General features: G+C 47.4%; 3 protein-coding genes across 5 annotated transcripts; 2 read left to right on the forward strand and 1 right to left on the reverse strand.

Annotated features, from left to right (window-relative positions):
• Nucleotides 1–124: 124 nt before the first annotated feature.
• On the forward strand, nt 125–1,660 carry LOC117582638 (dnaJ homolog shv). The gene is made up of 2 exons (XM_034270519.1): nt 125–1,267; nt 1,331–1,660. The coding sequence occupies exons 1-2, from the start codon at nt 256–258 to the stop codon at nt 1,384–1,386; spliced, it is 1,068 nt and encodes a 355-aa protein (XP_034126410.1). The 5' UTR covers nt 125–255; the 3' UTR covers nt 1,387–1,660.
• Nucleotides 1,661–2,312: 652 nt separating this feature from the next.
• Nucleotides 2,313–5,587, forward strand: LOC117582635 (transcription factor RBF1). 2 transcript variants are annotated; one of them, XM_034270514.1, is made up of 7 exons: nt 2,313–2,640; nt 2,920–3,057; nt 3,119–3,486; nt 3,541–3,656; nt 3,725–4,105; nt 4,169–4,331; nt 4,415–5,587. In XM_034270514.1, the coding sequence occupies exons 1-7, from the start codon at nt 2,614–2,616 to the stop codon at nt 5,262–5,264; spliced, it is 2,043 nt and encodes a 680-aa protein (XP_034126405.1). In that variant the 5' UTR covers nt 2,313–2,613; the 3' UTR covers nt 5,265–5,587. The 2 variants fall into 2 exon arrangements, with proteins under 2 accessions (XP_034126405.1, XP_034126406.1); XM_034270515.1 differs by having other exon boundaries at nt 3,743–4,105.
• Nucleotides 5,588–6,480: 893 nt separating this feature from the next.
• On the reverse strand, nt 6,481–20,710 carry LOC117582629. 2 transcript variants are annotated; one of them, XM_034270506.1, is made up of 3 exons: nt 19,822–20,710; nt 12,843–12,957; nt 6,481–12,455 (listed from the first exon to the last, which is right to left on the reverse strand). In XM_034270506.1, exons 2-3 carry the CDS (start codon nt 12,947–12,949, stop codon nt 7,937–7,939), a joined length of 4,626 nt encoding a protein of 1,541 aa, XP_034126397.1. In that variant the 5' UTR covers nt 12,950–12,957; nt 19,822–20,710; the 3' UTR covers nt 6,481–7,936. The 2 variants fall into 2 exon arrangements, with proteins under 2 accessions (XP_034126397.1, XP_034126395.1); XM_034270504.1 differs by having other exon boundaries at nt 6,481–12,957.
• Nucleotide 20,711: the final 1 nt, after the last annotated feature.

Below are 20,711 nucleotides of genomic sequence, written 5' to 3' on the forward strand. Positions count from 1 at the left end.
ACCTGAAATTAGTAAATAACTAACATGTCCGCGGGTACATTTGTGCGCTAATCGAAATACCCACCAACACTTCTTAATGGGTTAAATATCAGCTGTTAATCTCGCAGAAACAACAGCCAATCAACGCCGACCACGACGCACACACACAAACGTAGCTAGCGTCGACGACAAAATTTTGCCAGCAAAGTTCTAGTTAAAAAAGTATGAATTACATTTGTTAAACTAAGAGAAATCGGCAAAACCAACATAAACAGAATGCAGCTAATCAAAAGCTTGCTGCTGGTGCAGCTGGCTGTGCTCCTGGTGGACGTGGCACTCGCCGGACGGGACTTTTACAAAATTCTGAATGTGCAGCGCAATGCCAACACAAACGAAATTAAGAAGGCGTACCGCCGGCTGGCCAAGGAGCTGCATCCGGATAAGAACAAGGACGATCCGAGTGCGTCGACCAAGTTCCAGGATCTGGGCGCCGCCTACGAGGTGCTATCAAACGCCGACAAGCGGAAGACCTACGACCGCTGCGGCGAGGACTGCCTGAAGAAGGAGGGAATGATGGACCATGGCGGCGATCCGTTCGCCAGCTTCTTCGGTGACTTTGGCTTCCCCTTTGGTAATGGAGATCAGCACCAACAGGATACGCTGCGTGGGGCGGACATCGTGATGAGCATGTACGTGTCGCTGGAGGAGCTTTACTCTGGAAACTTTGTAGAGATTGTGCGGAACAAGCCGGTGATGAAGCCCGCCTCGGGCACACGCAAGTGCAATTGCCGTCAGGAGATGGTCACCAGAAATCTAGGCCCGGGCCGCTTCCAAATGATCCAGCAGACCGTCTGCGACGAGTGCCCCAACGTAAAGCTGGTCAACGAGGAGCGCACGCTCGAGATTGAGGTGGAGCAGGGCATGGTCGATGGCCAGGAGACGCGCTTCGTGGCTGAGGGAGAGCCCCACATTGATGGCGAACCTGGAGACCTGCTGGTGCGTGTGCAGCAGATGCCCCATCCGCGATTCCAGCGCAAGGGCGACGATCTGTACACGAATGTGACCATTAGTCTGCAGGATGCCCTCATGGGCTTCAGCATGGACATCAAGCACTTGGACGGCCATCTGGTGTCGGTGATGCGCGAGAAAATAACGTGGCCGGGAGCACGCATCCGCAAGAAGGGCGAGGGCATGCCCAACTTTGAGAACAACAATCTGTTTGGCTTTCTGTACATCACCTTCGATGTGGAGTTCCCCAAGAAGGATCTGACTGAAGAGGACAAGGAAGGTGAGTGGTCGAGCAGGCTCAGTATCTTAGCCCGTACTAATCCCTTTTCATTTTCTCTTTCAGCGCTCAAGAAAATACTCGACCAATCGTCCATCAATCGCGTCTACAATGGTCTGTGAATCCCGCCCCAAATTTTTAGGGATTGATCGCTCTCCGGCTGTACCCTAGTATTTAATTGCCCAAAACTATGCGATTTCGGTTCGGAAAACGCCCACTTAAATATTATGACTTTGTTCCAGAAAGTTGTGCGATAAATCAATTTAATTTTAGTTTAGAAATTTGTAAAATAGCAAATGGCTAACTATTTGCAGTTCCTGCTCTCTACAACCAAAACGGAATCGCAGGACAACCAAACCAACCACAAAAAATAAACACACAAACAGATTTAAATTATATTTGGGATTTTTAAGCCCTCTAATTAATAGAGAATATTAAGGGGTATACTAGATTCCAAAAGAAGAAATATCCTTACTACTAGATTCTAGAATTTGGTTACCGTCGGATTAATGTTATGGGCATAATGCAAAAAACTATTACTTGTGTCTGCCACACTGAATTGCGCTCACTGTCTGCATCTCACCACTAACCAAATAGTATAGTATACTTCTTCTTGTCCAGTGGCGCCACCTGTTGGAGTAAGCGTGAAATAAAGGCTGGATGATATTTCGTTGGTGGCAATTTACACTGCCAATCACTTCACATTGCTGAACCAAACAGCTTGAATCACAAAAACTCAGTATTCTGGTGTGCACGAAATCTTGATCAGAGCTCCAATATGTTTTATGGTGTAAATAAATCATCCAATTGAAATTTTTAAATACTTAAATTTAAGACCGGTTATTCCTAGTGTTGCCAGACCTGTGCCACGACTGACAACAACGACTTCTTTGAGTATTTAGTATTATTCAGTAGCAAAGTTTTAGAATGTAAGCCTGCCAACAGCTGTCGATAGGCGGCGCAGGACAACGGTAAACGGGAGAGAGATCGAAAGAGCGAGCGGCTACAGGAAGCAATAACTCAGCTTTCAGAGAGCAAATTTTCAGCAGTGCGGACGTAGAACAGGCTCGAATCAGGCGTATTTTTTTTTATTTATAGGGAAACCGAACCTAAAGAAAACCAGAAGTAATCTGCACAAAGAAGAGTATATCCAGAGCTACCTTAAAGTGTGGCCAGCGAAGGAATCATTTTTAAGGCAACCGTTTCAGGTGTCCTGCAAAACATAACCTGAAAAAGCAACGCCTGAACCTGAAACGACTTATTGCAACCAAAATTCCTAACTCCTGCGACACAACAACAACAAAAACCCACAGCACAGCATAGCAAGCGACCATAAATACATAGTATGAATGTCGCCTAAATATCATCATTTCGAGGTGAGTTGTCCATTCCATTTCGGTCGGAGTGGGGGCTATGCCGTGAAGACGCAACCAAAAACTGCCCCCCCCCCTGCCACACACACTCTTTTATCGATTTTCTGCGGCCTGCGGGGTTGTGTCCCTGTTACTTTAAGTGACCCAAAAAAAAAACAGGCTCTAAGGGTTGGAGAGTTGTGACTGGGTACGGTCGGCGGTGCCGGCAAGTTGCGTGTCCTTAATACCGAGTTCATTGTACACTTTCATCAACCAAAGTTCACTTTTTACCCCCCAACACAGATTGCACTGGTCTACTTTCTGCTGCTGATACCATGGCCGCCCACGAATGTCATCAAGATTTTGTGCTCGCGTGATAACAGCCGGCTGGTGCGCAAAATAGTGCGCTCCAAATGGACCCCCATATTGGATAAGCATCAGGTGAGCAGAAGCCAAATCCTCACTGCTTTGCTCCCTTAACTATTATATTCCTTTCCTTCAGGTCAAGCTCCCTTTGGAGTGCCCGCTGCATCCATTTCGGGATGTCTTTGCCCCGCGCCAAGATGCCAAGCAACGTGATCGCCCCACCCAGTGGACGTGTCGTCGCTGTGGCAAGAGCTTCTATCAGGAGCGCCATTTGGATTTGCACTTTGACACACGCCACAAGACGATCATCAATGAGGCAATGGACTCCATTTGTCTGGCCGACTTCTGTGACATTATGCGCTGCGAGGTGTTCGAAACGGAGGATGCCAATAGCCTCAAGTTTGGGGATCACATTGTCACGGACATTGAAGTCTGGGGCGATTCACTGGGCCAGAATTCCGCATTGGCCAAAGCGAATGCCGCATACTTGAGCTTAATACCAAGGTGCGTTCGTAGGAGCCTTTGAGTGTCTCATTTCTCATTTGATTTCCGCTACAGAACTTCCACATTGGGTGCCTCGCGTGCCGCCAAAGTACAAAACCGTCAATTACTCCAAGACAAGCCAATCCAGTCGTCGAGCAGCAGCAGCAGCAAGGAGCAGCAAACGCCGGCAGGTAAGCACTCAAACCCCAAATCCATCCACATCCCCCTACCCATATCCACACCCCTTGGCACTTGTCAGTCAACCCTTTACGCTTAGATCCAGCAGGAGAGGATGGCTCAGCGGCCAGGCCCAAGTCCGCTGGTGAGAAGCTGCTGAATAAACTCAAGGAGCTGGGCCTCAAGCGCGGCGGCGGCGACTCCACAGAGCCTGACGCCGAAACAAAGCTAAACGAAACAGAGGAAGAGGAGGAGCAAAGCGGTGACGATGCAGAGGCCAGTGGCCAGCAGGATTCAGCCAAAATGGAGGAGGGCTCAGGCAACGGCAATGGCGTCAAGGCCAGAGCCAACTGCAAGCCCGAGGAGCTGAGCAAACTGAAGACTCGCTGCGAATTGCTGCTGAGGAGCTGCATAGGAGGATTGCTGCTGTCCATGTCCGATCAGGCCTTCAAGGAGATGGAAGGTACAAACAGTCTGCACCCAACAGTCAGCAATCCATTAATCTCTGCTCTCTTTTTGGTCACAGAGGAGATGAACAAAGCCGTTTGCTGGTACCTCACCTGCGATCGTTATTGGGAGGATGGTCCCTTGGAGCCGCGTGCCTTTCCCTGGGGCCTCATTGTCATACTAATTTTTGTGCTATCGACTGGCATTTGCTTTTGTTATTACATCATTTGGATACTTTTCGAGTAAGTTTTCACTTCGGGCCTCGGCCACGAGGCTGTGCCATCTCTCCCATTGAGGTTGATCGAACCCAAGTCATTTGTTTCAGCTCCGAAGAGACGACAATCAATGCCAACAATCACTACGCGCCGGGACACGGAATCGGCGGCATGCACAGCAGCGGCAGCAGCAGCATCTACATGCCCGGTGCCCACCATCATTACCATGTCGATTATGCGACGCGACACGACCTCGACCTGGACGCCGGCGGGATACCTGGTCTGACAGCGGATCAGCAGCTGGAGCTGGAGATGGAGCAGCAGCAACAGCAGCAGCAGCAGTACTACTACCAGCAACAGCAGCAGCAGCAACAGCAAGCGGCAGCCGCTCGAGATTTGTACCCCGAAACAGTGCAATATCATCGGCACAGTCCGCGTCACTACATCGCCGATCCGCGTCAAGTGGGTCAGGGTCAGGGTCAGGGACAGGGCACACCCACAGCCGGGGGCGTACGCCAAGTGGTGGTATCGTCCTCCTCCAACGCCAATACGCCACTGCACCATCATCCGCTCCAGCATCAGCAGCAACAGCATCAACAGCAGCAGCAACAGCATCCGCATCTGCAGCATCGCCATTCGACGAGCCTGGGCTACCCACAGGACATTTTAGACCGACGCGACTATACAAGTAGCACTGGCAGACCCATGGCCACCAGTGTGGTGAGCAGTGCATCCGCCTCTGGCATCGGAGGTGAGGGCCAGCAGCGCCACTACAACACGCATCCACGTCCCCTGGATACGCGTCATCGGCATGTGGGCTCCTCGCAGCAATCGCTGCGCGCCTCCTCCTCCAACCAGGAGATTGTGCAGAACGAGGCGGGACTGGGACAGAATGAGCACTACATCTATGTCACGTATCCGCCTGATCTGAAAAAGCGCTACTTCGATAGCTACGAGTAGGGCAACCACTCGGCAGCGAGGATCAGCAAGGAAGAAGGGACTCAGAGCTGATATTACTATGGAGACTGCAGAGTGGAGCCTTCAAAGCAGACAGAGAGACAGAGAGACCAAAGAGCCCTCGTTGGAGAGCACAAAACGAAACGAAACCAAAGTTAGAGTTCAAGCGATGAACACGATCCACCTGGAACGTTACTTGACTCGAACCTAAAACACCCCAAAAAACAGAGTTGGTTTTTTACTTTTAGCCTGCAAATTCTAGATTTGTGAACTGTGCTGTTCTTTTTTAATTCTACAAACAAATAAATTGCAATATTTCTGTACAATAGTGGAACTCGCCAAGAGTTGCGACTTATATTTCATCTCTTGGGTTGCTGTAACTAGAGGAAAGAGCAAGTAGCGAATCGATTCGTTTCATTATTTATTTCCTTATCCATTTTCGCTTGAAGATTAAACATTTTAGCAAAGATTACTGCAGATTTGAATACAGCAGAAGCATTAAATGGAGTATCTAAATCGAAAGGAAAAAACAAATAGGAACTGCTCCCTATCTTCTTCATATTAGCTCTGGAAATGCAGAAACGCCTGATGGTGCAGCCGTTCCACCTCAATGCCCCAATAAGATCCAAGAGCCCAAGATCAAATCAATTCGATGCATCAACTGTTACATAAAAGATTTTCTTCGTCTTTCGATTTCGTATACAATCCACATTTTCCTTTGCATTATTCGTGACAGATTCCCTTAAACATTAGAGAAACCCCAAGATCCCTTCCAGAAATAAATCAGGCACTCCATTAACATTTACATAAAACATTTATTTCTCTCTTTTTAGGATTTTTCGTATTTCATTTATCGTAATTCCTTTTGATTTTGTTGTTGTTGTTTTTGTTTTTGCTCAAAGACACTCACATTTATATAAAGTCACAAATCTTAAGACTAAAGTAAATTGCAAAAACCCGTTCAGATATTACAGCTATAGCTCTATATAGCTATGGATATAGCAAGTGTAAGGGGACTGTGTGTGGCAAAAGGGCGAACATCTAGATCGAATGTGGGTTAGGGTCTGGGACTATGTACAATTATTCCATAATAAATAGCATTATTATTAATATAACATTTAGTGGGCTAGCATTTTGCATTTTGCATTTGATTTTGCTTTTGTTTTGTACTAAAATTAAGCGTATTATATAAAAACGAATAAAAATACATTTACAAATAGATTTTTATAATGTATATTAAAAGTTTCTAGAATGCACTTAAAAATCGAGGCTAGTTTATACGTAAGATTTATTTAGTTACATTTGGGTTTATATTTTTGTATAAGAGGTGTATATTTTTTGGTCCTTTGGAATGTGTTACAAGTGAGTGATAAAAGACATCTAGGTGGATTACTTTTCAATTGATAAATAGATAGATTGATTGATAGATGTGTTTAGTTGCCTAAAACTAGAGCCAGCAGTTTGATGTTTAATATGCGTATAAAAGACTGCAGACTGTCAGACATTTCCGCATGGTAAACGTGTCATGCAGCGTCGCCTCTCGGTCAGTTCGGTTTATGCCCTTGAGGTGTGCTTTCCGCAACCTTTCCGCATCTTACATAAATGAGCGTTTCAAATGCCAATTTTCCTGCAGATTAGTTGCATTTAAATATTCTTCTGGTTTATGCAAATTCCACACCACGTCCACCTGGAACTGCTGGCTTATAAAAATGTGTCTGTGTGTGTTTGTGTTTAAGAGTGTTTTAGGTGAACGCTTAACACGATCCTGATAGTAGGAACCCAACAAACAATTGCACTACAAACAAAACAAGTCTTTAAGTCTAAGATCTAACAGTTCAAAACGATACCCAAACCACAGATATTTATGGTTTACATTTTACTAAAATTTTTGGTCTAGGCTGCATATATTTTTTTTGGTGGCTAAGAGAATAACAGAGTCAAAACTGGGTGCTAGGAGGGGGCAAGGTTTTCTGGGTTCCATGTAGCAAAACACGCAAGTGCCGGGCATTTATCGTCATGTCCCTCAATCTGCGGGGGATCTGACCTTTAGTCGGAAAGCGTTTTAAAATTGCTCAGCCACTCAGTGACTAAAAATGCTGATACATTGTCCGATAACATACAACAGATACTCGTACATATATGTCTGTAGCTCTTGTTAATTGCACGCGAACCCAGAACCGAACCCATTCTAAGCCCCCAAACGATTAACTTTGCTTACTCATCCCTACAAAAAACTCACATCGAGATTCGAATTCGCGCACTTTAGTTACAATATTTTTTGTTTGTTATAATTATGCATTTGAAACACGAAAAGTTGTTTCAGTGTAAAATATTGCACAGTTTTCCAAAATATATAATATCTAAAGCTAATATCTATTTTTATACCTAAATTAATTACAATTATTCTGCTATTATTCTGCTATCAAACGTTGCTATCGTTCCTAAAGCAAATCCAAAATATATAACCAAGTCTTGAGATTCTAGAAATGTTTATCCAACAGATACATTATGTATAACTATAACTATATTATGTGTGTGTGTGTGGTGTGTGTGTATTTATGGATCGTATTTAGTATCCATTTAGGCACGCCTGATGGTTCTTTCGTCACGCCCCAATGGCTTCCAGGGGCTAAACGATCTCTGATCTCTGCGTGATCTGTTGTGATCCTCTCTATCTATCTTTGGTAGAAGCTGGACTCCCGCTGCTTTCCTGCTGCTGCTCCTGCCCCTCTCCTTCGCTTGTACTTCCTGACTATACGCTGAGCATGGTGGAATCTCCCTATGGGAATCTGCGCGTACTTCACATGTAAATACTTCAAGAACTCGCGACGACGCTGCCGCATTGCTGTCTGCCTGTCGGGAATGATCTCCTCGTGGTGTATCAACTCGGGCTGTGGCTCGGCCAGCAGTTGTATGAGCTGCAGCGCCTCCTCCTGGCTGCGATCCGGCTGCTCCGCATTCTCCTCCTCCTGCTCGCTGGCCACAACTCCCAGTATGTTCTCATTCATGTCGCACTGCACCACATACAGATCGCTGCTGGTATCAAATATCTCTGCCAGATTGATCAGCAGCATGTCCTGCCCATTCGCATTCGCTTCTGTCTCGGCATCCTTGTCGCCCTCAAAGTCCTCAGGATCGGAGGCGACGCCTATCTGCTGATACATCTCCGCCAGGGCATCCTCAACGCTTAGTTCACGTGGTGTTGGAGGCTGCTCAGAAGCGGGCAGGGAATCCTCTTCCACCTGTGCAGGCTGCTGGGATTTGGGTTCTTCCACAGGGTTCTGGGTTTGGTGTTCTTTCTCAGGGATCTGTGATTCGGGGGGATCCTCAGGGAACTGTGATTCGGTTGCTTTAAAAGGGGACATCTCTCGTTCCGCTGCCTGGCGTCTATCCTCTGAAGCCGGCTCAAAGGCTTGCAGGGATTCCTCTGGATCCCCGCTTGGTCTTAACTCTAATTCTCTAGTTATTAAGGAACTATTTAAGGCAATTTTACTAAGGTCACTTAGCTTTGGTACGATGCAGGAGAAAGGGAATGGGTTTGGGGATGAGGAAGGGCTTTGGGCAGGGCTTTGGGTTGGTGTTTCATTTGGGGACTGAGACTGACTCCGCAGTGTCGGCTGCTCCTCGCCATCGCTCTCCAGTATCTGCTTCAGCTTGGCAATATCATTGTTGGATATCTCCTCCATGGGCGTGGCCACGGCGAGTACTTCCTCCTCCTGCATGGGCTGTGCCTCCATTATGGCTGCCGCTGGCTTTGCTGCTGGTTCGAGAATCTGCGACTGGGAGAGTTCCCTCTCCAGTGCCGCCATCTCATTGAAGTCGCTCTCCTCGGCGGTCTCTGCGGCCTCGGCCACGGTGGAGTTGCTGCTGCTGCTACTGCTGGAGGAAGAGTCCTCCTCCTGGCTGCTGCTGCTAGTTGAATCCTTGTCATCCTCAGAGCTGGAACTAGAGCTGGAACTCGAGCTCGATGTTGATGACGAGGAAGAAGAGGATGGCGCTGGAGATGCAGCAACAACAATTGGCATCGCTTTGGGCTCTTCTGGAGTCTGGAGCTTCTCTTCTTCCTCCACTTCCTCCTCCATGCTGTTGTTCCTGAGCCACGCCTGAATCTCCCGCTCCTTGGCTTTGGTTACTTCCGCCACTGTGGACTGTGCCTGCACCTTCTCCTGCGCCTCCTCAGGCTCCACGCGCAGCTTTGCCTGCGGCGATAGATTTGTGTTCTCAATGTCATCGAATCCCTTGAAGTTGGGCAACAACTCGACGGACTGCATGGTGTTCTCCTCCTCTCCCTCCGCTGTCTGTAGTTCGCCATCCTCGATCTCCTCTTCAGTCTTCTTCTGTAGCGCGTAACCGCTCTTGATGACCGTCTCCCGGCCCGAGGACTGCATCAGGCTGTTCCTAAAAGCTTTCGTGTTCAAAGCGGAAACACTCAGCCCCTTGAGGCTTGGGGGATTATAGCGCTGCGCTCTCTCGTTCCTTTTTGAGCCCTCGGCGTACTTCCTGATCAATCGCTTAATGGGCGGCAGGCGACGCTCCTTACACAGTGCCAAGTGTCGTCGCATGAGGGTCCTGCGTTGCTCACGCGTCCGGCTGCTGGCGTAGCGCTTGCGCAGAAGTTTCAGCGCCTTGAAGTAATGCCGATACTTGAGTTTGGGACTTTCGAATTCCAGTATCTTGAGCATCTTGATGCGATTGCGTCGACGCCTGGCGAGCAGCTTCTGTGGGGAGAGTGTGATGGGCTTGGGACTTGGCAGAAGTGGTTCCTGCTGCAGCTGCTGTTCCAGTTTCTGCTGATCTTCCCCTTGTTGCTGCTGCTCCTGTGGCTCCTGTGGCTCCGTGCTCTTGCGCTTTCTCTTGTAGAACTTGAAACGCTTCGCATGCTCGCGATACTCGCTGTCATCTTGGGCATCCGTCTCCTCCGTTTCGCTCTCACTGCCCTCGATCTTGTGTATGAATGTCTCGTATTCCTTGGCAAAGGTTGACTCATTCGAATTGGAGCTGTTGTTAGCGTCAAAGTCCAGTGTGGTTGGTGGCTCCTCCACAACCGGAATGATGTCTGCTTCACTCTGCAGCAGGTCAGTGGAGAGAGCTAGCTCTAGAGTTGCCACAGGAGGAGCTTCCACTGGAAAAGGATCCGCCACAGCAGCAGGAGCAACAAGAACAGGCGCGGCTGTCTCTTCCTCGCGAAACATCTCCTCCAGTGCATCCGCGGGACACGTCTTTAGCCGCAGCTCGTCCAGCTCCTTCTCGACATCAAAGCAGCCAAAGGAATCCACACCGGCGGGCACGATGCCTGTCCCATTCGAAGCCTTTTCAATGTCTATAATGATGTCTGGGAGATTGATGCTCGCCGCTGCCTGATGATCCACTGGAACAGCTGTGGCCTGTGGGCCACTCGGCGGCAGAGATTCGTACATGAAATTGGGTGTCACAGTTGGCGCCACCAAAGCCACAGCTGTGGTCTGTGGTTCCGCTGCAGCCTCATCCTCATCATCGTTCCATGTGGCCAAAAAATCCCGAATGTTGCACGTTTGCGGGGAAGTCTTCGCGGGCTCCATGCTGTAGTGAGAGTTCGAGGTTGTGGCATGCAGATTGTAGCCCACATAACTGTCCACATGTGCCTCCAAATTGTTGAGTGCTCCATTGAGTGGACCCGCTGCACTGGCGCCCTGCTGTCCTAGGTAGCAGTTGCCTGCTGCCGATGCAGGGGCAGACCTCTTGCGGTACTCCTGGTAGGGGCCGCGATGCGTCTGCTGTGGCTGCATCTGTGGCGGCACCTGTGGCACATAGCTCTCCAGACTATTTAGATTTAGATTGAGATCGTTGTAGTAGTTGCCGCTGCCTCCACTGCTCATGCTGGGATCCATTCCCATGCCCATGCCCATGCCCATTCCCATGCTCATCCCCATGCCCATGCCCATTCCCATGTTCAGTGGTTGCGCCACATATCGCTGATTGGGATTTATATTGCTGGCTGTGGCTCCACCCACCTGTTGGCTCGTGCCATAGCCATAGCCCAGCTGCGTGGGCGGTGGTGCGGGGTCGTAGGGCGCGTACAGGTCAGAGGTTAACGGATGCTTCAGCTTTGTGGTGCCACTGACCGGATACTGCGGCTGCTGTTGCTGCTGCTGGGGTGCTGGTCCATTTCCTCTTGGATAGTAGCAACTCTGCTGAGGATATGCCGCCTGGGAGCAGCAATTCTGGCGGGGATTGGGCTGCGCGGGAGTCTCCGTCCACATGTTACGTCCCGCGGCTGCGCCATACGGCGGCTGCCCCATGCTCGTGGCATACGGATTGTTGGTATAAGGATTTGTCACAGGATTCCCATACTTGTCGAACTTTCCGGCGCCGTAGTACATCTCATTGCTGGGCGGGAGCGCTCCTGGTGGTGCTCCTCCTCCGCCTGGCACTCCGCCTGGGTGCGGATGATGATAGGAGCTGCTGGGTGCGGCAGCTACCGGCGGCAGAGTTCGACAATTGGCCGCATTGTAGTCCACGCTCCAGTGGCAGCTGCTCCCCGACTTTCGGTACGCCGACTCCCCCACCAGCTCCGGCGGCGTGTACATTGGCGGCAGTCCGCCATTCGAGGTGTACATGGGCGGCATGGGCATCACTCCGTACTTGTCGTAGTAGGGCGTGCCTGTGGCATTGCCTGGCATGCCACCCGAGGCGGAGGTTGCACCAGGAGGAGCTGCCCCATAGGGCACCTGAGACGGCGGCATGCTCTGGTAGCGACTGCTCGGTTTTATGGCCGCATAATTGGCCTCCAGCTGCGTGAACTGTTGCTGCTGCTGTTGCACTTGCATCTGCTGCTGTTGCTGCTGCTGCTTCTGGCTGGGATTCATGGCCAGTCCGTGTCCGTATTGAGGCTGTCCCACGGCTGCCGTCGGCTGGTTGGACGCTTGCACCATGGATTGAAGTGTCTGCGGTGGTGGCGCTGCCGCTTGGGCGGGCATCTTGTACTTGTACGGATCATACGGATTATTTGTGTTCATCATGTAGGGTCCTCCGCCTCCAATTGCACTGCCTCCTGCCTGCCCCAAGGGTTGAGCGTAGAAGGGCGTGGCTGCCGCTTGGGGCTTCATTCCTGCTCCTCCTGCAGTTGCTACACCGATGGCTGCATTTCCAGCGCTGTACTTTGAGCCCGAACTGGGTGCCAGCTTCTCGTAGCGTGCCCCACCCTGATAGCTGCTGTTGCTGCCGCTGCCGCTGCTGCTGGCTGCTGCCCCACTGCTGTACGCATTGTATGCCCCACTGTACGCATTGTAGGCTGCCGCATCCAGTGGTGCGCTCAAGGGCAGACTATTCCCATAGCCATAATTCTGATGATAAAAGTGAGATTGATTCTGCTGCTGCTGCTGCTGTTGCTGTTGCAGGTGTTGCTGCTGCTGCTGCTGCTGTTGTTGCTGCCGCTGCTGTGCATCCAGCGAGGTAAGTGCCTCGCTGTAGAACGGCGCCACTGTGGCTATCGTTGCCATTGGCATGGATGTGGGTGAGGCCTCATAGTGTCCCCCTCCTCCTCCTCCTCCTCCACCGCTGCCCATTGGCGTTGTGGGCGTGGTCGTGGCACTGCCATAGCCACTGCTGCTGCTGCTCCCACTGCTGCTGCTGCTCCCTGGGCCAGAGCTGGAGGATCCACCAACGCCCACGGCAATGGCCATGGCGGCCGTGTCCATCGCCGCTTGCATGCTGAGCGCTGCTGCCACGAAGAGGGAAAATACAGAAAAGAGAGAAAGCCAAAGGGCAATGTTTTATGTTCAAGTATAAAAATTATCAAGAAGGAAAAAAGGTCAAGGCCATCGGCGGAGCCGAGGTCTGGGAGGAACATTCTTGGGGGATTTTATGGTCTTAAAGTGCGAGGTACGCAAACTTCAGGTAAACTTTGGGCAACATAAACTCGAAAAATATTCTAGGAATACAAAATAACAGTAACAAAAATACTTTGCCAGCTCAAACTTAAAATACCCAAAAATATTTGTGTCAAAAAAAATAAGTTAAAAATATAAGCTAAAAACCCTAAAAAATCCGTACCCACATACCCACATACCGTACCCAAACATTCACATATAAAATAATTACTTAAATATTTTTCTAGCTAACAAAAACTGCATTCAATCGACTCTTCAGCGCTCTTTTTTCTTTTCTTTTTCTTTCAACCTACGATTTCTGTGTATTTCCCCATTTGAAATGATGACTCATTTCTACAATCGGACTCCATTTAATATTTTATATATATTTTTCCAAAGTTTAATAACAATGCTTGAGCAGATTTTTTGGGTTTTTTGGGATTCTCCTGTACACTCCCGTCATCGTTCCCCGCTGATCTCTTGATCTCCTTTTTCGAATTTCTTCAGAATAATTGAAGTGCTTTAGATAATGATTTTCGCTAATTAAAAAATCGTTTTAAATGCTACTAAGAATCAGTGCCAAAGTAATTATGATATGTTTTGGATTAGAAGTACTTGAGATTGTTTGGCGTTTGGTTGTATTATCAATATAATTAATTATAGTCTTTCTTGCTAAAGCAAAGTTGAGTTGTGTTTTAATGATTTTTACATTGAATTCATTCAAATGTGAAATGCGATTTTTAAGTATAAAGGAAGTAGAAGGAGGTTGTTGAAGTGCTTGAAATTCGGAGTTCTCTTTCAGTATATTCCGCATACGGACCCACCCTTGAAGGCTAAGCCACACTGGAATATAGAGGAACCGCGAGAGTAAAGGAGACGAGCAGAGTTCTTCAGCGGCAAGGGAGGGAAAGGGCAAGAAGTGCGCTTTCTTACAGCATATGCAACCACTTGCTGCTAAGCCGCACTGGGAAAAAGGGAAATATATACGGGAAGACTACCAAAACTATCTTCAAAGTTTCTTTAAACTTTCCTTAAAGTTGAAACTCAAGAAAAGCACAACTATTTAAATACGAACACAACTGAGCATGAATAATGAATGAAATGGACAGCCCACAGCCTCGAAGGTCAAAAGCTTCCCTCTCATTATTTTCCACGCGCTTCCTAACGGCCACAAGGTTATTTCTCCATTTATCCTGTGTGGTTGCACTTCTTAGAGTGGATTTCCCTTTTGTTCAAATTGCATTCGCAATTGTCGGTGAGGCCCTGCCACCACCCCCCTCCATTCACGTGGCTACAGGAAAAAGCAATTATGCCTGGCATTTAAATGAAAAATGGAAAATTCCCATTCATTTTCTCGTGCACCCGCGCCGCGCTGTGCCACAAATTCACTTTTGTGGGTCATTAAATTGTGGTTGGTCTTTCGTGTCGTCGCACGCAGAGGTCCTTTGCCGGCAAGTGTGTCAGTTGGTCCGTGGCTTGGGGTTTTTTGATGTCTAAATGCAGGAGGCGCACACCGAGAATGGGTAGCAGCTGGCGGTAAAGGTTGGAAAACCCACCAACAGACAACGAAACTGACTTCAACCGCGGACTTTGTGAAATGGAAATGTGGACTGTTCATGAAACATTAATGATTGACCCCCGACCGTACAAAAGCTATAGAGCAGCCATGGGGAATGGATGGATGGATGGACAACCCCTACTGCTTTCTATACACTTTCTACTAGCCACTGTCCCCCACCGTTCAATGTCAACGCCCACCACAAAACTGGGCCACACACAGACAGCCACAGAGGGTAAAAAAAAACCAATAATTGTTACAGATAATTGCCACAGAAGAAGCCAATGGACAATCCTGCATGCACCTACCGGACTTTCCCGGAATGCAATCGTAATATCCAGGCGGCGGCAGTTCCATCCACAGTCCATTCATGGCGACCACCTGTGAGGTGGTTGTGGCCCACGGACAGGGCCAGCCAAAGGGGCAAAGTGTTGCATCCGGGGGCAGCCACATCGTGTGGATAATTTGAATAGGAAATCGGTTAAAAAGAGAGCGAAACTACTAAAGGCACGGAGGAGCACACACAGAACAGAACCGGACGAGTGTCGCAACTGGAATTCATTATGGTAATACACTTTCGCTGGGACGATGCGAATGTTGTGTTTACCATTGATGACCACCGCCCCGACACAAACCATTAGGCCACCAGCTGTATGGATAATCGACCTTTCCTACCCATCAGGTCGCGGGGCACTCTCTGGGCTTTTAGGCTAATTGGGCGTGAAGCATTGATGTACCAACCGGAATAAATGAGATCGCAGCTCGTCGATTGGTTCACATATCCGAAGCGTAATGCAAATCGCCAAAACAGAAACAGGCAGCGGTATCCAACGGAGCGGAGTGGAGTGGAGCAGAGTGGAGCTTCGTGTAGCCACAAATTCGAAAGGGAAAATGGTAATTGAAGAAGTTGTTTTTTGTTCGATATGCAAAGCAAGGCTACGCGGTAACCCAAGACCCCCAAAGCGAACACCAAAAACACCCATCCTAAAAACAGAATCGGAAAACCAAACCTAACACACATTGCGTATACGCCCTGGATGTCAGTGTGTGTTTGGTGGGGGATGGCAGCCATCAGAAATTGCCTTCAATTGAATTAAATGAAATTGCTGGTTCAACGTTATGGGGGCAGGCATCGGTATGTGGCATCGGCATGGCCATCGGAATGAGTATTTATGTAAAACAAATGCAAATCTCACCGAGAATCGTGTGAATTATGCTGCCATATGCTGCTACAAAAAGGCGGGCTAACAGACACTGAGGCACTGACACACACGCACTGGGGCACTGTGGCACTGAGGCACTGCCACTGGCACTTCCACTAACACATTTCGGTGGCACAATGGGGCTTCCACTACTGGGATTCTTTTTTAATTATAAAACTTTCGAGGATTTGCTGTTATTTTTATTGTGTGGCAGCGAGAGGCGCGTTGAGGCGTTCTCAGCGGAAAACTTTTTCATCTGTTGAAGACGCCACGGAATGCCGACGACGCTCTGACTTGGGGCAGCAGCAGCAGCAGCGAAGGCGACAACCAACGACTACGACGCCGACGCAGTGAGGACAACGGGTAGTGTGTGTGGTGGCAGTAGTAGTGTCCTGCCGAAGGGGCTAGGGTTGGCTTCGGAAACAGTCAATAAAAATGTTAGTGTATGGGTGCCACAATGGGGTGTAAAATGCCTGTGTGTGTGTGTGTGTGTGTGTGTGTGTGTGTGTGTGTGTGTGTGTGTGTGTGTGTGTCTGTTGCTCTGTTGCTGTTATGCCTGGGAAAACAAGTGGTTGCCGTGGTGAGGCAAAAACGGGAACAAAATAAAGTCAAAGGATTGACAGGATGGCATCAAGAAACATTTCGATGAAGGACTGACACCCTGTAATGGAAATAAGACAACGCCTAAAAAAAGAATAATTAAGGTGGAATAATTACAAAGGGCCAAAGCCTAACCCTTAATTAGTTTTCATTCCGAAGGGCTGTGGGTAGTGTGAAAAGTAGTGCTGGGTGGAGTGAAAAGGTTGCCTCAGGTAGGGAAAAATATGTACAAGTTTTGAATAAGTAAGGGAGTATTGTTGGTAAATCCGCAGAAATTTCTAGGAGTTAAATTAAAATTTTGCATGGCGAATATTTATGTATGCGATTGAAAACTGTTTTAGTAGTAGATCCTTTGATTGGTAGAACTCTTGTTGGAAATCTCATCATTCAGGGGGGAACATTTTTATATTTCTTTTAAGTTCATAATAAACACATCAAAAATTTATATTCCGCATATTTTGGCATCCAAAAACATAACAATCTAATTTAATAACAAAAGTGTCTTAAATTACACAACATGTAGCTCAAATTTAAGTGAGTTTTAGGCCTGGCGTACCTAATAGGGTACTTTTACTGCCACTTTTACTTTATGCTTTCACTTTTCAACTCAAAAGGGAATATCTTTAGCCAAAACAACTTTCATCCTCTGCTGCGTGTCATCCGCTTGAGCACACCCACACCAGCTACAGGGTATGCCAAGTGCAGCCGCTCCTGCAGACATGTGACAGCTCAGCGCGCTCCTTTTCCTGGCAGCAGCGGGGCCCGTCCCTGCCCATGTCCTGGCTGGAGCGGAAATGAAGCCGCCGCTCGTAAGCAAACATGACAGCTCCAATGCTCCCATTAACGGTACTGGTTCTTGTTGTTGTTTTGAAGTGTTGTTGTATCTGCTTTGCCTCACTAACGGTTCGCTGACGAGAGGCGTGACAAATAACAACAAACAAAGTGAAAGAAGTAACAGAAAATAAAAGCTACCGCAAGATATAAGGTTTATGTAGATACCCTTTGGAAAGCAATTTTATGTATGCGAGATGTGTGGATGTAGCGTTCAGATTTTGTTATAGCTTCTAAAACTGAAATTTTCCTCTTTGTTGGAATTATCTTGGGGTACAAATATTTTCTTCGTTCCTACACTTGCCCTTTTTATGGCTTCTTTCACTTGCAGTGCAAAACCTCTCTTGAAACGCATTATACTCCCTTTTTAAGGGCATAATCGAACCAACTATGATTGGAAAAGTGCATCATAGGTTGTTGGTTGGTTTGCAACTTCCAGCTGCAGTTCGAACTGCTGGAGGTAACAGCCCCCGCGAGCAAGAGAAAAAGAGAGAGAGAGAGAGAGAGAGAGTTGGTTAAATAGGACTTGGAACAGGCAGCGGCGACCACAAAAACAAATTAAGTAAATTCAACCAAACAAAAAGGTAGCAAGAAAGAGATAGGGAAAGAGAGCGTCACAAAAGGGAATTGATATAAACAATGAGCAGCAAACGGCAAAAAAATAGGCGACAAACAGCAACAACAACCACAACAATCATCAAGGCAGGCAGGCAGCAGGCAGAAGCAGCAGCGGCGCAATCAAATGATAATAAAAAGCAGCAGCGATTACGCTGGCAGAGCAGTCAACGTCCACGGCAGCAGAGAGCACACACACAGCCATGCACATGCACACTCCCCCCGATACGTCTGTGATTATTATGCATGCGTGAGCGAGTCGTCGATTCCAAGTCGCGTCGTGTCTCCAAAGGTGAAAAGAAACATGAAAGAAGAAATGGCAGGGGTAGAGAGAGAGATAGAGATAGAAGAAGCTATAGCAATTCCCAATTCAAATGCAAAACAAATTCAAGAAAATCGAACAAAGCGAACGAGCAAAAGATACATATAGAAAAAGAAATAAATAACAGAAAGCTAAAAGAAACTTTGTGTCATCCCATAGTTTAGTTTTCGTACAGGCAGCGCTCGACATTCGGAAATCGTAGTTATTTGATGAAAATCAAAATGATGTTATGGAACTGGAGAAAACAATTTTTAATTATACGAAATGTTGGCCTATTTTCGCACACTCCAGCTAAAAATGGGTTGCATCGAAAGAAACAATCAAATACGAAATTTCTAGATAAAAAAACCACATTTTGAACCTAATTTTGAACCACACTTTGTACAATTCATAACTTTTCATAAACAATGAACAAGTGGCAATACAATTTCATTTTTATTATGAGAAATTTATTTTGTTTCAAAACGTTGAAATATAATGAAATATTCGTGTGCCCGGAAACATCTGTTTCCCATTGTAGAGCCTCCACTGTACATACAAACACCACCGTTACCTCTACATAGTTGTAGATATGTATGGACAAAATATTGATTGAAAATCAATAGGCTTTCTGCCGCTTGTCATTCATTTTAGTTCATTCTAGTTAACGGACACGTCCCAGAGAACAACAATTCAAAATTGTACGCTGAGATCGTTGTCGCCGTCGTTGTTGCTGCCGGCAAAACTTTACAGTTTACATATTTGTATGGAAATATGTAGGATACATAAGTATTTCTGTCTGCCAGTGTGTGTGGTGGTAGTAGTTTTTTATGTTCGTGCGTGCTGGGCGCGATGACAAGCTTGGCTTGATAATTTCCAACACGTAGCCCATTCCAGGCAGCCCCAATAATAATACTAATACAACCCCCTACTAGCGCTCACTAACACGAACACCGTCACATCCATGGGGTATAGAGCAAAACAGACGTGAAAAGGCAAAAACGAAAAAAAATGTCAACACACTTTTATTGTTGTTGATGTAATTACCCATTAAAAACAACTATCAAGTGGGTATATCCACCCGCATCACGTGCCACAGGTACTGTAGCATATTTAGTAGAGCAGTGGGTAAGCCACAGTCGACCCATCCATCTTCCGTCCACGTTCTTTTTCCCGCTGTCTGTGTGGCGCTTTTTGGGGCTGTCGTTGTAATCAACTTTGTTGTTATTGCCGCAAAATGGAAAAAATGCCAAAGAACAGAATAAAGTAGAGCAGCACCCGAGTCGGCGGCATAAGCCACACACACACACTCGAACTCACACCCAGCCAGATAGATAGTGTGTGTAGAGAGAGGGGATAAGAGTGATAGCCACAGCGGCTTGAGGGGGGTGAGGCTTGAAGCGAGCGTATGCACTGAAGCAGGGAGACGACGCTCTCGACATACTTACATACAAACTTCAAGCTACGTTCAGAAGAGGGTAAGGCAATCCCACTCCACGGGTGGGTGGTCTTGCCACTATCCCAACCTCTCTCTATTTCATGTACCTTGCTTACTTACATTTACATTTACATGAAAAAGCAAACACACACATTTACATATACGAACCTCAGCAGTTTTTCGACATTTTCATGCTATTTTCGCTCAGCTCAGTCGCTGCTCACTTAAACGTTCTGCCTGATGCTGCTGCTCTGCTGCTGCCTCGGTTGTTGTTGTTGTGGGGGTTATTTTTTGTGTGTCTCTGCTGTTTCGCTTGATTATTTTGTTTTTATACCTCCCTCTCTTGTAACTTGCACTATAATTGGAATTGTAACGGTTGTTCGGCTATGGCTTTTGCTTTGCTGTTAATTTCACATGCTTTCAATTAATATTTGGCCACGCACTTAAGAGAGGGAGCAGTAGTTTGAGGTAGCGCGCTGCGCTGCTGTTTTGCTACCTTTTTTGCACTTCAAGGTAACACTCGTGGTACACACGATATATGCTGATAAGAACGGAATTCTCTCTTCCACTCTCATGGAAACACTTTTCTTTCTCTTTTGCACGTATTAGATATGATATTTAAACGTCAGCATAAAAAAATACACCAAAATGCAACTCACACACACACACACACATAGAGGGCACTTAGTGTGCCGGCATTGACAACGCTTCAAGGGAGGTGATGGTGCTGGTAGTGTCGTTGCCGTACCTCCCCCTGTGTTGTACAGGTGGCAACAAATATAGCTGGAACAGCGGCGGACCGCGAGCGTGGCGAAATGTGTCGAAAAGCGGCGCGTAAAATGCAAAGAACAAAAATCATACACAATACGTATAGTACACAGTACAAGTAGTAGATAGGTGGAATGGCAAACGTAGTAAATATAGTACATAAAAAGTTAATAAACAACGCAACGAACAAAACACACGACGACGACGACGACAGCAGCGACGACGCGCCAACGGAACAGAATAGCAGCGCGCACAGTCCGCTCTCGTTGAAGGTATGAATACGAATAGAG

The sequence above is a fragment of the Drosophila guanche genome, unplaced genomic scaffold (genome assembly GCF_900245975.1).
Source record: "Drosophila guanche unplaced genomic scaffold, DGUA_6, whole genome shotgun sequence".
Taxonomy (NCBI): Eukaryota; Metazoa; Arthropoda; class Insecta; order Diptera; family Drosophilidae; genus Drosophila; species Drosophila guanche.

Coding starts and splice junctions, on each gene's coding strand:
- LOC117582629 (XM_034270504.1), bottom strand. CDS start 12,949: ATGCAAGCGGCGATGGACACGGCCGCCATGGCCATTGCCGTGGGCGTT.
- LOC117582635 (XM_034270514.1), top strand. CDS start 2,614: ATGTCGCCTAAATATCATCATTTCGAG. Junction 2,641..2,919: donor CTAAATATCATCATTTCGAG/GTGAGTTGTCCA, acceptor CCCCCAACACAG/ATTGCACTGGTCTACTTTCT. Junction 4,332..4,414: donor ATCATTTGGATACTTTTCGA/GTAAGTTTTCAC, acceptor CATTTGTTTCAG/CTCCGAAGAGACGACAATCA.
- LOC117582638 (XM_034270519.1), top strand. CDS start 256: ATGCAGCTAATCAAAAGCTTGCTGCTGGTGCAGCTGGCTGTGCTCCTG. Junction 1,268..1,330: donor GACTGAAGAGGACAAGGAAG/GTGAGTGGTCGA, acceptor TTTCTCTTTCAG/CGCTCAAGAAAATACTCGAC.